The sequence below is a fragment of the Cupressus sempervirens genome, chromosome 11, assembly GCF_028749045.1.
Source record: "Cupressus sempervirens isolate cs-2001-9-10 chromosome 11, ASM2874904v1, whole genome shotgun sequence".
NCBI lineage: Eukaryota > Viridiplantae > Streptophyta > Pinopsida > Cupressales > Cupressaceae > Cupressus > Cupressus sempervirens.
In genome coordinates, this window is record NC_143128.1 from 152,781,063 (window position 1) to 152,803,505 (window position 22,443).

The 22,443-nt window shown below is 34.4% G+C and overlaps 1 protein-coding gene across 1 annotated transcript; it reads left to right on the plus strand.

The window, feature by feature from the left end:
• Window positions 1-4,389: 4,389 nt before the first annotated feature.
• Window positions 4,390-9,247, plus strand: HERK2 (hercules receptor kinase 2). The gene is made up of 3 exons (XM_089808640.1): window positions 4,390-5,358; window positions 5,478-5,565; window positions 5,731-9,247. The coding sequence occupies exon 3, from the start codon at window positions 5,855-5,857 to the stop codon at window positions 8,459-8,461; it is 2,607 nt and encodes an 868-aa protein (XP_089664766.1). The 5' UTR covers window positions 4,390-5,358; window positions 5,478-5,565; window positions 5,731-5,854; the 3' UTR covers window positions 8,462-9,247.
• Window positions 9,248-22,443: the final 13,196 nt, after the last annotated feature.

Consider the following 22,443-nt stretch of genomic DNA (forward strand, 5'->3'; position numbering starts at 1 on the left):
AAACATTATAATATAAATATTAAATATATTATAACTAATAAACAACAACTTACAACACAATGGTAAATTGTGAGCCTTTTATCTTAGGGCCTGTTTGGCTGCGGGAATAGGAATAGGGGAGTAGGAATAGCTATTCCAGAATACTTATTATGGAATAGAAAATGGGGGTACATATTCCTATTCTTTGTCTGGTTCAATCGGAATTTGATGGGGAATTCGTGGACCCAAAAATTTATGTTTTCTAAAATAAATAAAATTGGAATAGGAATATGTATTCCAATTCCACCTATTTGGGTGGAATTGCAAAACCTCATTTTTCAGCCAAAATTGGAATACATATTCCTATTTTATTTTGTATTCCAATTCTAATTTGGTGCATCCAAATAGAGAATTCAAAATTTTAAGAATTTACATATGCCTATTCCGCTTGTATTCCCATTGCCAAACAGGCCCTTAAGGTCTTAGGTTTGAGTCTACCTAGCTTAACAAATAATAATAAGTTTTAAACTACTTTAAAGATAAAATCAACTCTTATGTACGTCTAGTTTATTTAGCCTTCTAGTTGGTTTGTAATAAATGTAAAACCTTTATTTTGTTCATATGTAGTCAATGTCCATTTAATTTATAATAAGTATGATTCATTAAAATGAAAATTGTATGATTCATCTAGCATAGTTGGAAAATCAAGATTTTGTGGGCACATGTGGATAGATATCCAATAAATGTTTTTTTATCATATCTACATATTAATTGGAATTAAAAAAATTAATTAGTAATTAAAAAATTATTTGTGTGTTCTTTTAAAAATTAAATAACAAAGTGTCCCAAAGTTTTTCTTGTAACTAATGTTGCTTTCCATCTTTGTAATAGTGCTTTCATGAATATAGTTAGTATTGTATTCCATTTGTGTTGTAAGCTTGATAGCTTTTCTCTAACCTTATGCTCCTACTAGTTTTTTCCAACTATGTCCTAGTTTGAACTTGTTGCTCCTTTCTATTTTTGTATCAAACTAGCTGATTTCTTTATCCAACATGCATTCTAGATTCCCCACCATATAATGGTTGGATTTTTATTTTTTGAGGATTTATGTTTTCTTTTTTGGAAAATTGAATCATATAGTATCTAACAACTTTAAATCAATATTTCTTTGGGGAATATGTAAAAAATGAAGTTTTTTTTTATGAATTTAAGAAGATTTATGTTTTATTTTTTAATTGAAATAACCTAATATCTAATGCCCTTGAAAAATCTATATTGCACTTGGATATTTTCTTTTTACTTTTTATAATCAAATTACATAATATCTCATATCGTTGAAAACCCAATATTTCTTAGCATACATGGGCACAAGCCTACATATGTGCAATATCATAATCATATAACCATTGATTTTTTTTGGGTGGGTGTGGCTCCTTTGTAATTATAGTAGCTTATACATGTATGGGTTTCACTAATCTTAACAAAAATGCATTTGCAAAGACTAGAAATTACTAGCTTCAAGAAATGTCCATTAGTTTCCCATATATAGATTTTGTTCCTTGTATCTTAATATTTCAATAATGTTACATGATGGTGTGTGTTCCTACTACTTGATATATTTCTTTTCTTGAACCATATTCCAACATCAAAAAATAAAATAATATTGTGTTAAAATATTAAAAAAATTGAGATTGGAAATTCTTCAATATATTAATGAATTAATTTGTCTCGAGTGTTTGCAAAGTAGTCATATATATATATATATATATATATATATATAAAGGCTCTCTCCACCATTTTATGAACCATAATGTATGATTGATTATTATTGAATATGCTATTTTTGAACATCCAACCATAGTCATAGAGTGATATACATGCATATGACAAAAGTATCAAAACGATGGACCATTATGTATGATTGATTGCTATTGATGATGTTATTCTTGAACATCCAAGCATTCAGACACAAAGTGATATATATACATATGGCCAAAGTATCAAAATGGTGGACCATAACCTATGATTAATTGTTATTGATGATGTTATTCTCAAACATCAAACATATAGTGACACAATAATATATTATACACATGACCCAATTACTCGAAGAAATATCAAATATAAATACATATAAGCAAAGTGTATTGTTTTTTATTAAGTTAAGCAACAAGAGGGTGCTGGCCCATGGTACAAACAACTCACACTATACTGCTAAACGCGATTAACAGTCTCAAGTGCCAAATCCAAGATCACCAAGGATCTACAATATTAACTTACCTCCATCAATGACAGAGGTCAGAGAATAACACACCTTGGGACAAGCCCCCAAACAACTGTGAAACAAAACCAAAAACAAGGACCAAGGACTTGGATGAGCCCTTTAAAACTTCCAACATTCATCCAAACCCAAAAACCAATGGTTTGGAAGCGCCCTTTAAAACTTCCTGCGTACCTCCAAACAAAGGACAACCAGGACCAGGAAGTAGTAGGTCCTTTTAACATCAACACATGAACAACGAAACAAGGCAGCAAGCTGCCTGCCTTTTCTTCTCTGAATCAGAGATCCGGACCCATCTTGGCCCAATTCTTAGGCCAGCACCTTCAAAGATCTTCCAACTCACAGTAGTCTCCTTTCCCACCTCAATAGTGAAAGGGTTCCCCACAACAGAAGCACGACAATGGAAGATCAAAACAACAAAGTTGGGAAGATGGAACCACCAACCCCCCCACCTATCAGCAACAACAACGAAGAAATTGTCCCCCTCACTAGGAGTCTTCCACAACTCACACTAGATCTCCACCTCAATAGGAGATAGCTTCACCTCCATAGAAGCCATGCAAGAAGGAGCAAAGACACGAATCCAAGCCCACCACCACTGTAACAACATTTTTCTCATAATGAGAGGACAAAGGGGAGTCCTCCCACCAACGGTCCAAATATCAAGGTTAGGAAGGTGGAACCACCAACCCTCCAACCTATCAAAAGTAGCAGCCTTGACAGTATCTCTCACACTAGAAGTCACCTCCACCCCTAGCAACTCACAAAATATCTCCACCTCAATAGGAGATAGCTTCACCTCCATAGAAGCGATGCAAGACAAAGTAGAGACAAAAAACCAAGCTCACCACCTCTGTAACCACATTTTGTTCATAGTGAGAGGACAAAGAATAACCCTCCCAGCCAAGAACCAACCACCCACTAGTGGTGGAACCCAAGCATGGTTAACTAGCATTAGGACACAAGAGCCTAATGCATGAAACCGATAGTGTCCAAGAGAAGCTAGCCGCATAAGCCTCCACAACCTAAGATTGCCCCAACAGTAGCAACCTGTCCTGATATCCAGCAAATGGAGGGGGAGAGGAAACCTTCCACCTCGACCATTACCAGCATAACAACAAGGAGAGTCATGCAGATAGTAAATCTCCACACCAACACTTGGGAAGACAGAGGATCTAAAAGCCTTGATCCAAAAAAAGTCATTCCAAGGTAAGATGAGCCAAAGAGAATGAGAGCCATGGACCAAGCCTTGGAACCCCAAGCTCCCACCTTTGCCCATGTTACCATCACAACCAGCTACGCATCTGGGGGAACACCTCTCACCCCAAAAACATAGAAGGCCAGAGCTAGCTTTCTCAAAAACTAGAAAACAACCCTCAGAAGAAAGTTGTCTCCAGCCAGGAGCAACACCCAGAAGGAACCCGTCAACATTGTCACCAACAAGAAAGGTACCAAATACCCAACCCCGATCCCTGCATATCATTCTCAGAAAAAGGCCACAGCCAAGAGGAATTTCACCCCAAAGGAAAAAACTCACAGCTGAACTGCACCACACACGAGCAATCTGACCCCATGTTTTCTGACCAATAACAAGAGAGCGCTGAGACAACAAGACCGCCGGATCTAACCGGAAAAAGTCCTTCAAAAGCCCACAAAACCCGATTCCCTCAACACCAAGCTTCGCATCATCCTCATCTTCATCACTCACTTCTCCCTCTCCAATCTCAGACGCCCTGCAGTGCATCCGCATTTCAAATCAAATTTAATGATGGACAATAATAATTTAATTTTTTAAATTTTAGTCTCAAAAACAAAACTTAGTAAATTATAAACCTATTTTGAATAATACAACTATACTCTTAAGAATCCCGTTTCAAATCAAATTCGTAGACTCTTAGCCTAATACCTTGATAATTCCAAACAAAGACATGCAAATGATACAAAAACTTATAAAATTCCTCAACCGTACAAATCAATGATATAATTTTTATAATGATTGATAATTTTTTCAAACAATGAATAGTTTACAATGCTACCATTTTATTTGTTCAACCAGAGAGGGGACAAAATCACAGTCAAATCCAAAGCTGATTTCTTTATTAACAAATTGCTTCAGCTTGAAACAGTCTATTCACGATCAGATTTTCCTCGCCAAAAACAGAGACAAGTCATGTGTGCACGTCCTTCCTGCTCTGGACACCGCCAGACTTTGGCGACGCCAGATTCCGATAAAGATGGCATTAAATTTAGCCTGGCCGGACAAGTACAGAACAGTTCACTGTTGTACTTACTGTAAGGAAATACTCAATAGCTGTTAAAAATGGCTGTCAAATTTAAAAATCGCTAATAGTTTTGGGAGTTTATAATTCGGGGTTAAAATATAGCCAGGCTAGCGCAAGCTGTAAGCTGCCTAGTGTCAGCTACTTTAGAGGAGTGTGCTAATCGTTCAGAGTCAGGCCATACGCTTATCTGCCCTTTTTGGAATTTAGTTGATTTCCGTACCCATTTTCGATATCGGCAGATGTCCGTTTGAAAGGAAAAGAATCGGCGAATTTAAAAAATTGAAAAAAAAACGCTGATTTAGGTCATTTTGACCCTGGATTTGTGTATATTTTGGGTTGTGCTGGTCTGAAAGGTTTCTTTATGATCGTTGGATGATGGGGGATGATGGGTTCTGTGAACATGTGGTGTATTGACATTTGAGCTGAAAGATCTGAAGGATCGGGTCTTTAGGGGTGTTTTTGACCCTGAAAACAAGCAGTTTTTTGTGGGGGGCAAATCTTTGGTAAAGTGGGGTTGTGACATTTCTGGTTTACGAGCTCCAAAGGGTGGAAAATTGGTAATTAGGGCTTTGAAGATTATTATTGGGGGTTCTTTTGGCATTTATGGAGGACGGAGAATTTGTATTTGGGAGGGTTATGTTTGGATCAAAGTTGTGATTTATCTGCGGAGTAATTTGTGTTTGGGGTTATTACGACTGGAAATATTGTGATTTTGATTTTAAAATCGTGGCTTCCGATCCTTCTAGCGTAGGAGAGTGAGTTGTTCGGAGAGCTTGGGTGTATCAGATTTTGCTCTTTGTGGGATTCGACCTTTGAGTACGTGAAGAAATATGTGTTGTAGGGAAATTTAGATTTAATGATAAATTCGTGCTTTGGGTTGCTTAGGTTTATAATATTTATTGGTTGATTTTGATCGAAATCACGGGTTTTGGCAGTGAATCTGCGGCAGATGCTGAGCTTGATGTGTTTGGGATACTGAAAGGTTCGGATGTTTGATTGCGTTCCCAAATCTTGTGTTTGGAGGTTGGAACTCGAATATTATTGAAACTTGTTTTCTTAGATTTTTTTCTGTAGAGTTTTGATTATTTTGATTTAGAGTCCCTGGACCTTGACGAATCTCTTGCATTACTGTTTATTGAAAGCGCAAATCCTGTGCTAACATGAAGCATTGGCTGATTTGATGATCAGAGGAGAAGATCGAGATTGGAAGTTAAAGTAGAAGATCACGAAACTAATATTGGCAATTGCGGTGTGGTTTTCCTGACCTATTAGTCTGCCACAAGAAGAAATCATATACCAGAAAACGTAGCAAATGGGGCTTTTGGGAATAATTTTTTCAAGCACCCTTGTATCAATGCTGCTGATGGTTTCGGCAGCTGACAATTTTCTGATTGACTGTGGAACGAATTCATCTACAGTAGATGGGGAAAGGAAATGGGTTGGCGATTCATCAGCTAGCAACGTTACGTTTTCTCCAGTTGGAATCCCTGCAAATCTTTCCACGGTGGATTCGAATGCAACTTATCGTAAAGTCTATGCCACAGCACGCATCTTCACCAGTGTGGCGAATTATAGCTTCAAGGTTAGCCCCGGTCGCCATTGGCTCCGACTCCATTTCTACCCATTTTCATTCATGAATTATAGCGTGAATTCCTCTGTTTTCTCTGTAAATGCTGGGTCCTTAAAACTCTTATCCAATCTTAACGTTTCTAATGAAATAAGCAATAAGAACAGCATTCAATATTCTGCAAGCGGAAGCCCTAAGATTGTCGAGTTATTGAAGGAGTACTCTATTAATGTTGCCAATTCTAGTGCTCAGCTTGTGGTAACATTTACTCCCGCATCCGGATCCTTCGCTTTCATTAGTGCAATTGAAGTGCTTTCCATGCCACAAGATATTTTCCCAACCTCTGCAAACCTGGTGGGAAGCAGTTCGAAAAGATCCCAATTGAGTTTCAGTGGTGTAGAAACAATGTATAGGCTCAATGTTGGGGGGAAATCCGTCAGTCCAAGAGATGATTCTGGATTATCCAGGACATGGGAGGAAGATACATATTACATCTATACACTTGATGCTGGTAATATAGCTCACAATGAGTCTGCTGTTAGCTATAGTTCCCCAAATGATTCCTATGTTGCTCCGCTTGTAGTCTATGAAACAGCCAGGGAGATGACAAGTAGCCTCGCTCAAGTTGTCAATCAGAAAATCAACATATCATGGAGTTTTGCCGTCGATCCCAATTTTGATTACCTTGTTCGCTTCCATTTCTGTGAGCTTGTGTTTGATAAGGTTGGCACAAGAGTTTTTGGTATATACATCAATAACCAGACTGCAAGCCCATCTTTTGACGTGTTAAGTCTCGCCGGTGGGAAAAACAAGGCTATCTATTCAGACTATACGGACACTATAGGTGCAGGAGTAAACACCATGTGGATCCAAATTGGTCCGAATCCAAGCCTTACATCGTCAGATAACAATGCAATCCTTAATGGGCTTGAGATTTTTAAGCTGAGCAGTAAGGAAAACCTAGCTGGAAGTGCTACAAAACTACAGGATTCTGAAAACCCATCTGAAGTGAAGAAGAATTCAATTCTATGGCCTGTAATAGGAGGAGCAATAGGAGGGGCTGTTATCATAGGAGTAGTTATTTTTGTGGGGTTGTGTCTTTTCTGCCGCAAGAAGAAGCCAACCCCTGTGAAGCCTCAGTCTCCCGGATGGCTTCCATTTTTTTTGCATGCTGGATCAGAGAGTGCATATACCACCAAAGCCTCAAAGGGCACTGTCACTAGCGGCAGTACAATGGTTACTGTTAGAAGAGGCAGGAAATTTACCTTTGCAGATATTAAACTTGCTACCAACAACTTTGATGAATCAAGAGTGATTGGGATTGGAGGATTTGGGAGGGTATTCAAAGGAGAAATTGAAGATAGTGTTTCGGTTGCAGTAAAAAGAGCCAATCCACAATCAGAGCAAGGTCTGACGGAGTTCGAAACTGAGATTGAACTACTTTCCAAGTTGAGGCACCGCCATTTGGTGTCTCTCATAGGATTTTGCGAGGAACAAAATGAGATGATCTTGGTCTATGAGTACATGGCAAATGGTACATTGAGAAGCCATTTGTTTGGAAGCAATCTACCTCCCTTGTCATGGAAGCAAAGGCTTGATATTTGTATTGGTGCTGCTAGGGGGCTGCATTATCTTCATACTGGAGCAGAAAGAGGAATCATTCACAGAGATGTTAAAACCACCAATATTCTCCTTGATGAGAATTTTGTATCAAAAATGGCAGATTTTGGCCTGTCCAAAACGGGGCCTGCTATTGATCATACTCATGTAAGTACAGCCGTCAAGGGTAGCTTTGGGTATCTTGATCCAGAGTACTACAGAAGACAGCAGCTGACAGAAAAATCTGATGTTTATTCCTTTGGCGTTGTGTTGTTTGAAGTTGTATGTGCGAGGCCTGTTATCAATCCCACACTTCCTAAAGAGCAAATAAATCTCGCAGAATGGGCCATGCATTGGCAGCAGAAAGGGAAGCTGGAAGAAATAATTGATCCTCATCTTGCAGGGGCTTATAGTCCAGCCTCTCTAAGGAAATTTGGAGAGATTGCAGAGAAATGCTTAGCTGACGATGGAAAGAACAGGCCTTCAATGGGGGATGTTCTTTGGAATTTGGAGTATGTTTTGCAGTTGCAAGAAGCAGCTGATCGGAGCCATTCAATGATTAACAGCTCAACCCAACTGCCCAATTTTTCCTTGAATCTGCCTCACATAAGAGAATATGATGAAAATTCTGAAAGTACTCTTATACGACATGATCAACAAGATCAGCAGATCGAAGCAAGGAGTGTAGTTGAGTCAGAAGAAGCTGCTGGTGCTCTGGAGTTTTCTCAGCTTGTAAAACCCATGGGAAGGTGAGCTTGTATTCAATGAAATGGATCAAATGCTTCCATGATTCTTCATTTCTTAAACTCTAGTATTGAATGAAATGGATCAAATGCTTCCATGATTCTTGCATTTCTTACACTCTAGTATTGAATGAAACGGATTGAATGATTCCATGATTCTTCATTTCTTACACTAGTATTGAATGAAATGGATCATATGCTTCCAACACTCTACCCTAGCCTTGAGGAAGGCCTTGCTTGGACAACCATTTCCTCCAATACATCTACATGTGCTTTGTGGCAGAAAATATACAACCTACACAAGTTTTGTCCAGCTTCTTGTGTTTTATAATTACTGCCCTTGGGTCACAGAACATTGGTATCTCAATTCTGCATCATGCTAGCGAGGGAACCAGAGTGCAGAAAATCATCTATAGAAACGAGATCTAGTTATCATATTTATATAAACTCCAACCATTTAAAGATGTTTTCCTTCATCTTGCAGTTACGGTTTTAAGAAGTTGTAACTTAATTTGAGCCTGTGATAAGGGTGTTACTATCTTGTAGCTGCTATTATTAATCTGCAGCAGTGAAAGTTGGTCTTACCTATGGAATGACCAGTAAGAAAACTCAGTTGCATTTGTAGTGTTTTATTTTATTGTTTTCAGTAGATATTTTCTTATAGGAGTGTATAATAAAGCCACATATAAGCTGTGTCCAGACATCCTGAAATCAGCTTCTTGTACAATTCTCTGGATTAGATTTGAGCTACTGGATGTGCAATTATAAAAGGAATATTAATTCCAATTTGGAAAAAGCTTCTTTAGTACAATATACAACTCTTGCTTATTAGTTGTGTTTTCAGTTAGTCCTGTATTGACACCGCCTTTCTGCAATCTCTAAAGAACCGCCTTGTAACTCTTAAGAATTTCAAAGAACTTGGAATATATGCTAGAGCTTAAGAAATTCCTTAGAATGTTCTCTTTTAGAGCCAGATTTTTGTTTTGGATAACTATGCCTTTTTCGTAAATCACGGATTACTTGAAAGATAAATATGAGTCTCCTCTGTAAATAGTCAGATTTCTATAATTTATTTGTATTCAACAGGATTTTCTCCTTTGATCCATTATCAGGTTGTGATACATCATTTCTGGCGCTTTTACATTGTGGTGCTCTTACGTTGAGATGAAAATGATTATGAAAATATCCGTGTGTAATCTAATAAGTCATGTTCAAAATACACAATATTCTGATGATATATCACATACAGAGACAGTGTAATCGGATAGGTCATGCTCAAAATACGTACACACAATATTTTGATGATGTATCACAGAATGTGATCTGAAACATTAATCCTAAGAACACTGAAACATTAATCCTAAAGATACTCACAATTAAAAAAACCTGAAAGCTATTATTGAGTAATAATTGTCAGCTACATTACTGAATAATATAAGTTGTCAGCCACATAAATTATATGAAATTCTTCCATCTACAATTAAAAGAGGACATAATACTAATATTTTTTATTGAATAAAGCAAAGAAACTAATTACATGATAAGAAGCAATAGAAATTTACTTAATGATCAAGTTGAGCAATATCAAACTATTCTTATTGTCTTGTTCTTACGTCTCTCTTGTTCTTAAATTCAAAGAAAACGACTATCCTTACTATATTTCTTAGGAATTTCAATGAACTTGCATCGCTAGAGTTTTACCAATTGTTTTGAGTGATATCTGTTTTACAGATCATCTTTGTGTTGGCTGAGTCAGTCTTTGTTCAGAAATCAAGATGATTAGTAGAATACAAAGAATTTTGAGTTGTGATATTGTGCTCTTTATAGGATTTTTTTTTATTTTTTGGAGAAGTTTATATCATTATGAGGTCAATTTATTAGCATGAGCTGATGTTGATACTTTTGATTAAGGGTTAACGATTAAGAGAGGTATTTATTCTATTAAAGTTGTCAGGAGTATTATTGAAATTTTGCTTATATTTTTGGCCATAAATTAGGCTTAAAGTTTATAGGTTTTAATGTTAATTAACTGTATAAAAATTGCTTTAAATTACTTTAGAAAGAGTATTTCTTTTACTTGCTTTTAACTTTCCTTTAAACATCATTTTATGGATTCATATTTTTTTGTTTCAATGAGCTAAATCTTTTTATCATGTTTGAAAATATATTATTAATGATGTAATCAGGAAACATACTATGGTGTTTATGATCAACTAATTAGATTATAATTCATTTTACCATTTCTTTGTAATATATTAAATAAAGTAAACAACATTTTTTAATGCAAAACATTAAAAAAACAACCTATCATTAATGATATAAAATTTGGCATCCATAAGTATAATAAGTGTGACTAAATCTTTGTCCACAGGAGTTCCAAAAATAGATTTATATTAGTACTTGCATCATTGAAGGGTGCAAGGATAGGCCAAAGTAAGTATATATATATATATATATATATATATATATAATGTTGTCATCAATTGATTTAGACAAGATTCCTCTATTTTTCATTGATACAATTTTAGATCTATTAGAATTTAATAATCACATTTTGTAGATGTTTTACACTATTGTTCATTTGACTTGTTCCAAGGTTTATTTTATAATTTCACAAAAGGTATGAACAATTAAATAAATTTCAAACTTAAATTAAAATAAATTTAAAGTCTAAACTAAATATTGAATATAAATTTATCAAAATTCAAATATTAATACTCACGAAGTAGCCCAACTATTAATTAAAAATAGAAAATCTAAACTTTATATTTTAAAATAAATGCCATCGCCAATTTCAATAGATGGAAATAGGGACCAAACTAACAATTAGAAAGGAGGACTTGTCATTCATTGTCAGTATGAATGGTAGAGAAAATGAAAAATGTGATTGCAAAAATTCTTATTTTTTGGATGATTTTGATACTAGAAGTAGCAAAAACAAGGGGGTTGGCCTTTAGTACATGATTATGGATAAGCCATTTAAAAACAACACATTAACAACTAAAACATTACCAACACATTAACAACCCTTCCCTTAATATAAAAAATTGAATACCCAACCTAGTATTATCGAATAAAAAAGATTGATTTATACCAAGAACACAAGTCCATAGAAAATAACAAAAAATATGAAACATAGAGCTAAACTTTCATATTTTCCTTCCCTTCTTTGCCAACATAATTTTGGTCCAATCATTTGCTAGAAACCAATATAGGTTCTTTAAGTCCTTTGCATCAAGGCCATCATCCTCATTCTCTTGATGTAGCAATCAAAGAGTGGTGGGAACAACATGTGTCACTTTTAGAGAAAATTTGGAGAGGCTGAAGCTCGCATCCAAAGCATTGAATTGGGCATTAAGTGCCTCTATCTCTCATTTTGTGTTGCTGACCAGACTAGACAAATCCTAGCACCCAACACAATTGACTTGGCCATCTTCGTTGCATGCACATGGATCACCATAAGGTTTGTAAAAAATATATTATTGTCTTTTTTCCCCATCCTCACAGGGGAGGTAGCCATCATCGGTGAGGTATCCTTAGCTTTCCCCGAGGAAGGGATAGCATTAGAGGTGAAGTTCACTATACCCATAGTAAAGCTAATAGACAAACAAGTAATATCCTGACTAACTTTCTTCTTTTTCTTTATTTTTACCTCCTCTGAAGTAGAGATTTTTTTTTGTACCTCACTAGTACATTTGGGTCCCATTTTTGACCTAAATTTTCGACGGCAGGCTAATTCAGCTTGTCAAATTCACTTTTTTTGTAGTATGATCTTGAAAATGTCAAAATTTTGATGGAACTTAAGTTTCTTGTCAAAATTTCGATGACACTTAAGTACTTTCGTCAAAATTTTGACGTTGTTGGGATATAAAGAAAAGAAAAAGAAAAGGGAAACTTCATTTTATTTTCATGCAGCAAATTGTGGGCGCGCAGGAGGGTTGAAGGGGAAAACACTACTCAACGCCGTTGAAGGTGAGTAAAAGTCATCAAATTTTGATTGTTTGTGTTAACGCGATATTGATTGTTTGTGTTATCAGCTATGTCTCTGTTGTGAATGCAGGAAAATGAAGAAAACCTAAAGGAAAAGGAAGGGTTTTGTATATGCAACGTTACAAGTGTGTGGCTTAAATAACACCCAAATTTCTTGATTATTATTGGGATAACATGATTACTGCAATAACATGATACCAAATATTGCAACATTGGATCGCCACTATTACCTTCAACTTCAATGGACTTGGGTGGAATCCAAACATGATATTAACTACACCAGAAAGCATGATTGTGCAATTTTTTATTATTATAGAAATTCATGTTGTGACAAATCAATAAAACATGCTTTTTACATAGAATATGGAACCTTTGTGGCAATCAGACTTAACTGCAGTTAGTTAAGGTGATATGGTCAATCATGTGGAGACTTTGCAAAGTGGCAAAATGAAATCAAATTATTGGCCCACATGGCCCATCTTGGTTGTAGGATTCAATTGACCTATTGACCATGCTGGTTCGTCGAGCCAACTATGAAGAAGAGATTTTTTTTGCACAATCTAATCTTCACGATCAATTTCAACCACTCTCCAATGAATGCCATGCCTAGTGAATAGTGGAAAACACTCCACCATCTTTGGTTTTATCCATCTACTTGGTCAGAATGACTTAATGGCATTGTTCTGTCTTCTCAAGACTCTGTTTTGGTAAAATATTAGATTTCATTGTATTTGAATCTGTACTATGATAAGATTTTCCCCTGAATTGTATGATTATTCTTTGAAGCATTTAAGATAGTGGTTGAGGAGTAACTCCAGTTAGAAATATCTCAGTTATGCCTAAGCTATAAAGGCAAATTTTGTAATCTTTGTAAGGGCTGATCTTTTCTGATTCTCTAGTATTGCTTTCATGCATACTACTATAATTTCTCATGCCTCTGAACCATTGTAATCCTTTGCTAAGTCTCTTTTAGCCATTAACACATTGTGCAAGGTTCTTTGCCTCTAGTTAATGTTTTGCAATTTGCATGATTGTATCTACTTTCGACATTTGAATGATATTAAGTGGAGTTTCTTCCTATAAGATTCTTCTATTGTCTAATCTACATGTAATTGTTGAATTAAGCAAGGTCTAAATTTGTATTCTTTGAGGTTACAATTGGTTGATTGTGCATTCATGGGCAGAGATAAGTTCAAACACTCTATTTTGGTGCATCACCCCTTTAGGTTAGAGTAGGTAGATTTTATTTCATGCATCCCTTCTCCCTTTTCCTCTCCAAGAGTAGTTAGGTGCATCCTAGTAGCAAAGGAAGCCGACCTTCTCTGGAGACTCAACCTCATAGTTCAAGTTCCATAGCTTTGAGGTTGTTTCCATGTTTCACAAGGTAGTCCATAGGTAAAAACTTTGGACAAGGTTGCAAACTTTCATGATAAAAGTACCAACAATATGAGATACATCCCCCAACATGATCATTGAAGAAGGAAACATAAGCTTGCCAACCATTTATTAAAAAGAAACTGGAAGAGCATGGTTGATAAACAATTTCTATGAAAAGTAAAAGAGCCTTGCCAATTGTTGAGATAGTACTACAAGGTAATTTTGAGGAAGATAGAACATGAGAGGCTACAAACCTATAAGCTGAGTGTGTAAAATGGCAAAAAAAATCAAGATAATCATTTAGCTTGGATAAGATACCCACTATAAGATGGAGCTCCCTAGGTTCCACAACTTTTTTTGTGACACCCACAGAATCAAGAACATTTCCCTTGATAAATTTGGACAACTTTTTCATCCAATTCGTTCATATCAAGGATTGGTTGCATTCTTTGAGAGCTAAGAGGGTAATTGTCACTCTTCCAAACATCATTGGGTTGGATAAAAATCTTATCCTAGTTATTGATGAGAGCTTTACTAAGAATGCTCTCAAATTGTGGTTGTAGGAAGGTGATTCAAGAGCACTTTAGGTGTAAGATCAATCTAACAACAAAGAAAAAGTTTTGTGTGTTTTTTTGTCTTTTAAGGATTTTCTTAGCTATCACAATTCATTCTTGTCACAAACATTTTCTTCTCTCATTTTGAGCACACAATTGAACATACAATAATCCCACAATGCAATACTACACATTCATAAGAATGCTTTTATTTTTGTTATTTGAGTATCATGAGGGTTTCTTTGATATGTTAGTGTAGTTTAATGTGACCTATAACAACTACCAAGACCTACCAATTAATATTGTTAGCTGGTGGTAGGTTTGCATGATTTCTAAAGCAAGTGTTTTAATTTGTCTTTCACAAGACAACACAAGACATGATAATGTATAGAAAACCACTCTGTCAAATTAGGAGGAAAGTACCTTGAGATCTAAATGAAACTAAAACAAGACTTAAATTGTATACATGATATACAAATATTGATGCTATACAATATTTTTTGAGGTAGTCTTCAAGAATTTAATATAATTGTGTGCCATTGATTTTGCCTTAGATACTTCCATTGAATTTTTAAAAGTTGTACCTTGAAAATGATATATTTAGAAAATGGAAGATGAAACAACTAATTTCAACAAACAAATGACATTTTCTTTAAAATTTGTACCTTGAAAATGACATTTTTAGAAAATCAAGGATGCGACAACTAATCTCAAAAGATAAATGACATTTTCTAGGTGGTCAACATGGAGTATTTGTATAGTGCAAAAAAAGATGTGTACAACACAATTTTAAGAAATAAGTAGCTTTTCCTAATTTACATCTTGAGATTATGTACATCCAGGCATACTGTCTTTCGCTCATGCAAAGCCATCTAAATGTAGAAAAAAATAAATCCACACATCTTCTTTTAAATTCCAATGTTAATCTCCCTTTTTAAGTCCTCATATCGACTGAAGGGATACAACATTTAGAATAGATATTTCTAATAAACGACACATCTTTCCAATAACTAAATGTTGCTCTTCAATACAAATTAGTTATCTTCAAAGATGACCTTAAAGATAATAATTGGCTTAATTTTCTCTAAAAAAACTTAATTACTATTTTGTATGAGTTAGACTTTGTTTCATTTGCCTTGTCCTCTAACATATTAGTAGTTGATATTCCATGAAGTTAGCTACCAAATCCTTGATCATATTCTTCAGTCAAGTCGCTACTTTTAACATGACTTTATAGAATATGATCTCCACCTAAATAATTATTTTGATAATTAAAGCAACCTAACAAGGGGGCTGAACCCATGAACTGTCCTTTCTGATTGAATCAAAAATTTCAAATTGTTGAGGGTTTAAGAATCACTACAACATTTGGGGTCAAATTGTGATGACAATTTGCGATGACAGTGTAATTTGTGGTCATTTTCATATTTTTTTTGCAATTTTCCCTGACGTTGTCACAATACCAATGTTGGTGTCGTAATTGCAATGCTCTCATGAACATAAAAAAAAAGAAGAAACATGACAATAATTTTCCATTTGTTTTGATTTTAGAGAGAGCTGCATGCAAAAGAGGTGGAGAGCTATGAACATTATCGTGGCCCTAGTAATTGGTGCATTTAGTTGCTATGCCCTCATGATCTTTGCATTTCATTTTCGTGCCCTTGCTCTACGATTTCATTGCCATGTCATGCCCTTGCTCTATGATTTCATTGTCATGTCATGCCCTTGTTCTGTGATTTCATTATCGTACCAGGTCGTGCCCTTGTGATCTTCATGCCCTAGCTCTGCAATTTTCTTTAAGGGTGAGAAAGGGGTAGGTTTTTCTTTTCCTTGTAAACATGTATGTCTTTATATTTCCTTCTAAACATGTATCTCTTTATATATTTAGAGAGATCTTTTTCAAGGTGCTTATTACATATATGATCCAACTACATACATATTCTAGAATCCAAATATAAAACATTAAAACTCACTCAACTCGTGCTAAGTGACTTACCTCAAGATCATGCACAAAAATAATGCAGACCACAAAAAATGGGCTAAGTTCACAAGAAATTTTACAAAAACTTATCATAGAAGATATTTTTAGAAAGAAACAAACCATAACCAGTTAAATGGGTCTAGTATTAGCTGAGTTGATATATACTTATATTTAATTGGGTTATGGCATCTACAAGGGAATGCGCCTCGTGATTATGCATATGGGTTTGGTGCATTTCTTTCTCGTGATATATCTTTGCATTTCATTGTTGTGCCCTTGCTCTGTGATTTGGTTGCCATGCCCTTGTGATCTCTATGTTTCATTGTCATGCCCTTGCTCTGCAATTTCAGTGTCATGTCCTTGCTTTGCGATTTGTTGCCATTTCGTGCCCTTGCTTTGAGATTTCATTGTCATTTTGTGCCCTTGTTCTACAATTTTGTTGCCATGCCCTAGCTCTGTGATTTCTTCAAGGGTATGTAAATGTTGGTTTATTTTCCTTCTAAACATGTATCTATTTATATCTCCTTTTGAACATGTATATTTAGAGATATTTTTTAAGGTGTTTATTACATATTAGCTACATAATAGAAAAATTGATCCAGTTGCATACATATTCTAGAATCCAAATAATTAAAAAAAAACTTATTCAACCTATGCTAAGTGACTCACCTCAAGATCCTCCACAAAAATAATGTAGACCAAGAAAAATGGGCAGAGTTTGCAAGAAATTTTACAAAAACATATCATAGCAGACATTTTTAGAAAGAAACTAGCCATAACCAGTTAAATGGATCTAGTTGCTGATTAATTGGGTTGATTACAAATTCCTTTAGAAATGTCATCAAATTAGGTACAATAAAATGAACAATCAACTATTCCCAGCTAGTAGGATCAAATACAGTTTTCTAAGGTGATAAAATTGCATATGCAAGGAATTGAAGAATAACTTCAATGAAGAGTTGAGTGTAAGGAGTTGAAGAAGCAAGTTCTACTTTTGTGTAAATGCCATAATCATGAGGCTCATTCCCTTGGAGAAGCCTTTGCCACAATGACATTACCTCTAAACCTTGAAAAAGATGTTGAAGAGGTTCCCAACCTTGAAGCACTCTTATAAGCATTTGATACTTGGGATCATTGTGGGGAGACAATACCAATACTTGAAACACTCTTATTATAAGCATTTGATATTTAGACTACAAATTCTCAAAGACACTTGCAAGTGATTCCAATGTCATAGTACCTACCACAACACTTTTCTAGATTCTATCTAGTGGTCCCCATAATAACCTCTATGTTGTCTAGATGTTGTTTTTGTCATACAGTCTCTTTCTAAAGCTGCTCCTTCTTGTTCCCTTTCTAAATCCGCTCATTCTCCTTTTCTCTTTTGCCTTAAATTTTGATTATCAAACTTCTGAATATCTACCTTACCTTATCTAAAATCAACTTCATAGTGTGTTGTAACTCTAGCATAGGTGTTTGATCATCGATAGCTTTCATTTCAACATTCAAGTTTTCAAGATTGGTCAACACCCTCACTTACAGACCTCTCATGTCAAGCACTTTTTGTATTGTTTCAACACCATGTTTTTGCTTCTAAGCTAATAGTTCTTCAGATGCATTTTCTTGTAAAACATTAATTTTATTGAACAATTGCAAACTCTTATAAAGTGCATTGTTTTTTTCATGTGTGTATATATATATATATATATATATATATATATATATATATATATATATATATATATATATATATATAATGGATTGTGGATTATGGATTATAAACAAAAAAGAAAAAAAAAAAAGACATTAATCATTCCCCATTTGTTTTGATTGACTGTGGAGAGCTATGCGTGAAAGAGGGTGGAAAGCTTTGAATGAGGGTGGAGAGCTTTGAACATTGGTGGAGATAAGTGGAGATCTAGGATTTTGTTGCCATTCCCTTGTGATCTCTGTGCCCTAGCTCTATGTTTTTCTTCAAGGGGAGAATAGGTACCTATGTAAATGTTTTTTTCTTTTCTTTCTAAACATGTATCTCTTGTTCATATATAATAGCTTTGGTCAGATTCAAGGATAATTGATTATGATGATTGTATGCATATATGCATGTATGTATGTAAATCAGTTCACTATGTTAATTGCTTTACATGCATACATACACACTTGCATAGTACTTGTGCTAAGTTAAATTAATCATTCATGTATTGGATTAACACAAACAATTATCCTTACACTCAATCAAATTTATTCATACCAAATTAAGTATGCAAAAATCTGTACTTACAGATTATATTATCTCTTGGTGATTGAGTAAAGATCTAATGCATAATATCATCTAGGCAATGATTAGATGCATTCACATTAAGTCATAATAGGATCAAGTAGATGATCCATTTATGTTACTTCATACTTGTTTTATTGAACATTTTGTTTAACATAATTAGTAATACTAGAATTATGCAGTTACAACTAGTACTCTTGTTTATTTTATTTAATCATATAGACTTAAGACTATTATTTTTCTTAAAATTAGACTGTATATTTGTTATCACTAAAACACAAATATAGATCTCTAATAGTTATCTTTTTTAATTTCAAGATCTGAAGAGTTTCCACTACTCGACAATGGAATAGCCACAATGTGGAGCCACATAGGTCATGGCTTTTTCCACCAAATTATATTTTTGTCCTTCAAAAATATTATAGGTGAATTTTCTTCTGATTCTCCATATATTTAATAATTTGTCGCTTGTCGTTTGAGGTAATTTCTATTATGAGATAGATACATCTATCATAAGGATGGACATGCCAATTTTGATCATCCCGCTTTCAAATTTGATTTCCTTATCTAATTAATGAACCTACTTGCAACTGACACCTTGACTTTCTACAACTTTCCCAATCAACCATTCACACAAATGAATCATCCCATATCCATAAACAACATTTGATCTTCTATAAGTCTCTATCCTCTAAAGACTCAATACATGGAGCCATTATCATCATGAGTAGACTCACTCTCCTTAGATGATTTCAATCAAAACTAAGTATGCATAAATTTGTACTTACAAATTATATTATCTCTTGGTGATTGAGTAAAGATCAAATATAGTTTTCCAAGGTGATAAAATTGCATATGCAAATGTATGTATGTATGTATGTATCTCTGCATCTCATTGTCATGCCTTTGTGATCTCTATATATGTATGTATATACATATATATACATATGTATATGTATATATATGTGTATATATATACATATAGACACACACACACATGTGTGTATGCATATATATACATATAGACACACACACACACACACATGTGTGTATGTATATATACACATACATATACATAAAGAGAAACTTCTCTAATCACCTGCTGGGGGAAATATAAAGAGATACATTTTTAGAAAGAAAATAAAAAAACATTTACATAGGTACCTCTTCTCCCTTTGAAGAAAATCGTAGAGCAAACACTACTACATTTGGGCTCAAACACCACAAATTACACTGTTGTCGCAATTTGACCCCAAATGTTGTAGTGTTGCAAAGGGCATAGAGATCACAAGGGCATGACATAGAAACGAAATCATAGAGAAAGGGCATGAAGATCACAAGGGCATGACAACAAAATGTATAGATCACAAGGGATGACAACAAAATCCTAGACCTCCACTGATCTCCATCAAGAGCATGGCAACAAAATGCAAAGATCATAAGGGCATGACAATGAAATGCAATTATCACAAGGGCATGACAATGAAATTTCCACCAATGTTCAAAGATCTCCACCCTCGTTTAGAGCTTTGCACCCTCTTTCACATGCAACCATCCACAATCAAAACAAATGGGGAATGATTTATGTCATTTTTTTTTGGATTATATCTAAAATCAACTTCACATTATGTTGTAACTTTTCCATAGCTATTTGATCCTTGATAGCTTTCATTTCAGCATTTCAATATCAAGTTTTCAAGTTTCCTCTTCATTATATAGTCCTTTCCACCCTAAAAACACTTTGTTACTTCATTAAAATTAGGACTTGAACAAAGCCAATGATAAAACAAAGCCCATATTCTAGAATCCAAATAATAAAATAACAAAACTAACTCAACCTGTGCTAACTGAATCAACTCAAGATCCTGAACAAAAATAACGCAAACTAGGAAAAATGGGCAAGAAATTTTAGAAAAACATATCATAGCAAATATTTTTAAAAAGAAACAAGCCATAACTTAGTTATATTTGTCTAGTAGTTATATTGGTCTAGTTTCTAATTAGTTAGGTTGATGCAAATTCTTGTAGAATTGTCATTAGATTAGGTACAATAAAATGAACAATCAACTATTCCTAGCTAGCAGGATCAAATACAGTTTTTCAAGGTAATAAAATTGCATATGCAGATGTATGTATGTATACATGTATATGTATGTATGTATGTATGTACATGTATACATGTATATGTATGTATGTATGTATGTATGTGTGTATATATATATATATAGATAGATAGATAGATAGATATATATATATATATATATATAGAGAGAGAGAGAGAGAGAGAGAGAGAGAGAGAGAGATCTTGTGGACTGTGGAGATAAGTGGAGATCTAAGATTTTGTTGTCATGCCCTTGTGATCACTAAATTTTGTTGTCGTGCCCTTATGATCACTACATTTCGTTGTCGTGCCCTTGTGATATCTGTATATGTATGTATGTATGTATATACATATATATACATATGTATATGTATATGTGTGTATATGTATGTATGTATATAAATAGAGAGATCTTGGCACAACAGAAAAATAATAAAACTCACTCAACAGGTAGCATGGCCACGAGTATTGTCACAAGCTTTTAAACATAACTATATAAGGAGTGAGTTAGGACGTATATCTAAGTTAACCTTACATTAACTGTAAACTACAATAGAAAGGTTGCACTAGGGTATTACAATATTTTAATTATAGAAAATTGCCTGATTCGTCTAAGTGGACCCTGTATGATGGCAAAGAGCTATATTAGGTGAGTAAAGCTCACAAGTGGTTATAGGAATATAACTACATCAAAATAATTAGAAACCAAAAATATATATTTGCTAGAGTGAGTAGTTCAAGGGTCTTGATCCCATGGATACGAGTACATAGGCAACTTGGTAGATAGAGTATGCCTTCAGTGTGTAAATGCCTTGGACATAGTTAGTAGGGATAACTTTAAGAAACCCATCCTGAAAAAAAAAGTCTAAAATACTGGAAAATTTAAACATTTAATGGGTAGGAAAATTTTAATGTTAAGGGTGATTTTTTTGTTACATGTAGGGAAATACAATATTATATGTTGGCAATTTTTTTCTTGCTCTAACAAAAATTATTTTAAATGTGGTGAATTAATTAATTTTTTTTTACCGACAGATAAATAAATGATGGCTATTTTTTTCTTTTCCAAAAATGAGATTGTAATGTCAAAGGAAAATTACTTGTTTTGTAGAAAAATAAATAATAATGGTCTTGGCTAATCTTTAGTGGTAAACTGAAAATTGGTTTAATCTAAAAGTGAATTTGCACATGTATTGGCTCATGAATGTACTAACTAATGAGTAGTCATTTCAACTTGTGTATTGTCTTAGGTCTATTGTTAATAATGTCATTATGTCAGTGTCACCATTACCAAGTTGGCTACCATCACTTTCATATCATTAATACAATAGTTTTATCGACCATTGATTAATTAGAGATCAATGATAAAAGATGCATTTTAGGGCTAGTTGCTTGAAAAGACTTGGTGCTGCATGAAATTCTCCGGAATCGAGACACATGACAAGTTTTGCATAGAAATCATTAACTAGAATGTAGTGAACATCACATCAAGATTAAAATCATAAATGTGGTACTGATAGTTACAATTATTACATTCTATTTAAACCCACCTTGGTAGGAACTTCGATTGTTTGACATTCATGTGAGTACATTTCACACACTTGAAAATTAATAGGAATACAAAAAAAGAAGATATAAAAGATCACAAATGCCAAACAATTTAATGCAACTTCCATTAAATAGCCTCTTCAATTCCTCTTTCATTATCTTT

Bases quoted from the DNA above. Each gene is read 5' to 3' on its own strand.
- HERK2 (XM_089808640.1), top strand. From the start codon at position 5,855: ATGGGGCTTTTGGGAATAATTTTTTCAAGCACCCTTGTATCAATGCTG.